We start from the raw sequence: 4,413 nt of genomic DNA, 5'->3' as shown, positions 1-4,413 counted from the left end.
TCTCAGGAAATGTAAAGCCAAAAGGAGACCTGCTCCTTTTTCCTGCTGTAGCTGTGGAAAACATAAAAGAGTGAATGAAATGATTTATGAATGTATAAAACATTAGTTTTTAAGATTTCATGCTAATAGAGAGCTGTCTGCAATGCATGAGTTTAGACAAAAAGCTGTATTTTAAAAACAAAGTGAAGACATTTAGATCAAGAGCATATAAAAAGTCTAAATTATGCAAGATAGTATTATGGCAGCCTTGTGATAGTAACCGCCTTCATGCTCCTCTTAAAAAAATTGATTACTGTTCCATTAAATTTTTAACAAAATTTTACATTAATAGTTTTTCTTTCCTTTGAAAATGTAAGAAATTATATATGTATGCAAAATTTCTGAATGAAAAGTTGGGAGAAGAAATATTAGTTTTCCTGGCCCTCAAAAGAACTGTAGCAAGTCAAGGTAGAAAGATAGAGCCTGAATTGAGAGTGACTTAAAAATAAATTAATTTTCATCATGATTTAAACTTATTTTTTTTTAAACTACCATTTACACCATGATGAAATGCTGCAAAGTGTTAGGAAAATCTGTGGCCAAACCCCTATATGAACATTTGGCAACTACCATTTTATAATTTTCTTATGAACACATAAAGAGAAAATAATTATATTTACTTGAATCAGTCTGTTGGCATAGCTTGAATTAATCATCTGCATAAATATTGGAATCACTATGGATACAACTGTATTATTATTAAAACCATCGTCACTTTCATTATATCTTATCATCTAGTCACAGAAAATCTTTTTCTACTTTAAAACTGAATTGCTTTGGCGAAAACAACAAAGAATAATTTATACTTTCAACAGGCTACTAAGCAGTTGTCCACACTTTATCTAAATGTCCAACTTAGAGAAAAATATAGTTTTCAGAATAGCAAGGCTCTGTTCAACAACTAAGAAGGAAGATTCTCAAAAGTATTAGGAGCAGAAGACTCACTGGATTCAGGCCACATAGTCTCAGGACACAGTGAAGCTTGGTTGGACCCTTCCTGATTTCCTCACTCATGGCATTTCAGTGTATGGGATAATATTGATGATTAGGATTAAAGATAAGTGTGACAGCGACAAAAGACAGTCAGATCTTCATGTACTTTCTCCCTCCGCTCTTATTTCTGCTATCTCTGATTGGCAAAGAGATTTGACCTAAGATAAGAACACCAGGTGGAAATTGCAGGAGGAACTGTCTGGATGCTCATAGAATTGATGTATTCTGGGGATGGGGGAGCTGAGGTGTTTGTGATGGACTTTGGTGCACATCAGCCTGTGTAAGGATATAAAATGATGCTGGAGACTGGGCCAATGAGGAAAACTGGTCTCCCAAGGTTGCAGGAAGCAATCTCTGCAGGTTATATGCAGCCCAAAGATAGGGAACGCTCACTTTTGGACAGGTAAGTAAAAGTGCTAGGATCCAGTCACATACAGAGATAAAACCCTGAAGTAGCTCTATAGGCTGTTACCATGGTTTAACCTCAGCCAGCAATCAAGTCCTACACAAGTGCTCATTCACTCCTCCACAGGCAGGATTGGGGAGAGAATCAGAAGGGTAAAAGCTAGAAAACTCATGGGTAACAAGAATTCAAGGTGAAATGAGTAGAGAGAACCTTATTAGCATAATCAGAGAATGGAACAAGAAAACATATTTTAATAGAAGAGTAGATGTGAGTTTGTCTTGCTTAACAGAGAAAGTGAAAGCTGAGAGAAGATATGATTGTACCATAAATACACAAGAGGAGAGTAAATGCTAGGAAGAGAAAATAGTCCAGCTAACTAACAGTATTGCAACAAGAATGAATAGCTATAAAGAAGAGATGCAAATCAAACTGTTAGGAATCAGAAGACTTTTAAAAAGCCAAAGGTGTGAAAGTCTGAAACAGTTGTTCAGCTGGTAAAGATTCAAACTATTTTCGATAGAGAGTTGGACAAATTTAGGGAGCTGGACACGGGTAGTGCATTGTCTGTCTGTGACAGTGAAGATCTAAATTCAAGGACCCAGAAGGTTTGTAGACCCTTGTAGACCCCTGTATTAGATGATACAGCTGTTTTCTATCCATGTACATGATGTAATTTTTTTAAAAAACCCACATGATTTATTTCAAAGCAAATTAATAGAGTAGTCACTCTTCCTGCCAGGCAATATCACTCTAAGAAGACTTCACACATTTCTTCTCCTGCTAAATAGTCTCTTTGGAGGGCAGCGTGTTCTCCTCTCATCACATGCTTATAATATCTGGCAATTTCACACAGCATAGTACATATTTATTTTCTGCAGGAAAAAGATCAGCATACATGAAGAAGCTAACAAAGCCTATGCAGTTTCAGCATGTAACACAAAGTACATTGGAAATGAGGACAAAAACCTGAGATGAACTAGAGGGTGGTAGTGCTAGCAAAAATTTGCCATGTGTTACATGTATTTATTGCAGTACAAACCAAACTTAGAGCGAACTATGCTTTTTGAATGCCAACCTGCTCGCTAACAAAGCCTATGCAGTTTCAGCATGTAACACAAAGTACATTGGAAATGAGGACAAAAACCTGAGATGAACTAGAGGGTGGTAGTGCTAGCAAAAATTTGCCATGTGTTACATGTATTTATTGCAGTACAAACCAAACTTAGAGCGAACTATGCTTTTTGAATGACAACCTGCTCTCACCTGGAACTTCATGTGAACTGTAAATGATTTATAAGACACTGAACATAAGACTGTTAAAGTGGCATTTATGGCAATGGGAAAGGCATCCCATCACCCTTGAAAGGAGTGAGGTAATGCTGAGGGGATGCTATATGGCACTGTGCAGTGCAGGGTCATGAATGCCACGATGACATTGAGGTAGACCAAAGCAAAGCAACCTGTACCTGTACTCTGTCAGAGCCCAAGATAGTTACAGAAGAGCTACTGATGGCCTTAATTTCCACACAGCCCTGTGCCTAGGATTTTCTCTTGATCACTTTTAGCCTGTTCCACAGCTGCAATGTTTATTTGCTGCCTACAGCTTGCTCCACCATGCCAGCCTGGGCACCTATCCCCATTTGTTAATTAGGAACAAGGTACAGGTGGAAGTGATCTTCTCAGATGGGACATAATTTGCTGTTCGAGTGTCAGGCATTTCTGCATCACTTACCTCATCTGAAAAAGAATCTTATCTTTCAAAAAGTTGTGCTTGCAGGATTTTTTTACTTGTTTGAATTATTCATAATGTCCTGGAATAGGATGAGAGTTTGCAAATACTACTGTAAAAATATTTGGGTAATAAATTTCCCTGAAGAAATGTAATGGTTTTCCCTTTACTTTGACAACTTCTTCTGGGCCTCGGGAATGAAGAGATTCCTCAGTGTCCTATGCATTTTTTGACATAGGGCTAATGCAACATGCTTTTCTAGGCAGGTGTTTTTCAGAAAAAGTGACCTTCTGCTAGAAAAGTAAAATAACAACTCAATTAAAAGAAACAATGAAGGTCACACGGGTTTGCATACCCAGGTGAAAAACAAAGCGGTCCAAAATGTAAGCTGCATTTACTTCAATATATGGGAATTTAAGTACCGTGTGGAAAACTCATTGATATGGTAGAATTCAATTTTAGGATGCCTCTGGAGAAAGAAGCGATTGAGTTATTAAAATTTGTAAGAAAATATATTAATCAGTAGTGTTGGAGCATTCAGTCTGGAGGAATGAGTGCTGTCTGGGCAGCAGCAAACAGCAATGGGAATCATGGTCCCTGGTCTGTCACTGCTTCTTGTCTTATTTTGGAGGAGCTACTTATGTTTCAACTAAGTAGCCTAGAAACAGCTAAGCACCAGAAGCAGCGTGGGACTTTTCATGTGCAAATGTTACATATTAGAGTGCTGTCAGTATCCCTTGTCCACTGAGCAAGTTGACCCATCCTGAAGCCATACCACTACCCTCATTAGTAAGCCATGCCATACAATCACTTTCACAGCTGCCAAGTTCACTGGTCACTCCTTGGGGAGACTTTTAGGGCACCTAGCTTTGCAGGGGTTATCAGCCAAGTGACATCTCTGAATATAGTGGTTGTAAATGTTCTTAGCTTTATACAATAAATTAATAAGAAAGAGCCTTCCTGTCTTATATGTTCATGCCAGGAGCAAACACAAGCTGACCTTTATCTCTCTAAGCCTCTTTTTTTTTTCTGTTGCAAAAGTGACTTGCTGTTTACTTACTTCAGAATAATAACGGTGAGACACAATTCATTAGAGTCGGTAAATTGCTTGGAGGTGCTGGGATGAGAGGAGCTACGGAAGTGAGTAGAGTGTCTTTTTCATTAGAATTATATGATAGTGTCATTAAGAGAGTTTTCTGGAAACATTTTAATTCACCATAGGCTTTCTAGAGCAAGAGTCCTAGGA

At 38.0% G+C, this 4,413-nt stretch overlaps 1 protein-coding gene across 1 annotated transcript; it reads right to left on the bottom strand.

Annotated features, from left to right (window-relative positions):
• Window positions 1–2,188: 2,188 nt before the first annotated feature.
• LOC103798552 (thymosin beta-15A homolog) lies at window positions 2,189–2,251 on the bottom strand (the record flags this gene model as incomplete). The annotated part of the gene is given in 1 exon segment (XM_009070825.1): window positions 2,189–2,251. A coding segment is annotated over 1 exon segment (63 nt), but the record flags the coding sequence as incomplete, so codon positions are not given.
• Between the last annotated feature and the right edge of the window lie 2,162 nt (window positions 2,252–4,413).

This window comes from Acanthisitta chloris, unplaced genomic scaffold, assembly GCF_000695815.1.
Source record: "Acanthisitta chloris isolate BGI_N310 unplaced genomic scaffold, ASM69581v1 scaffold2753, whole genome shotgun sequence".
NCBI classification, from domain to species: Eukaryota; Metazoa; Chordata; class Aves; order Passeriformes; family Acanthisittidae; genus Acanthisitta; species Acanthisitta chloris.
This window is presented reverse-complemented; position numbering and strand designations above follow the sequence as displayed.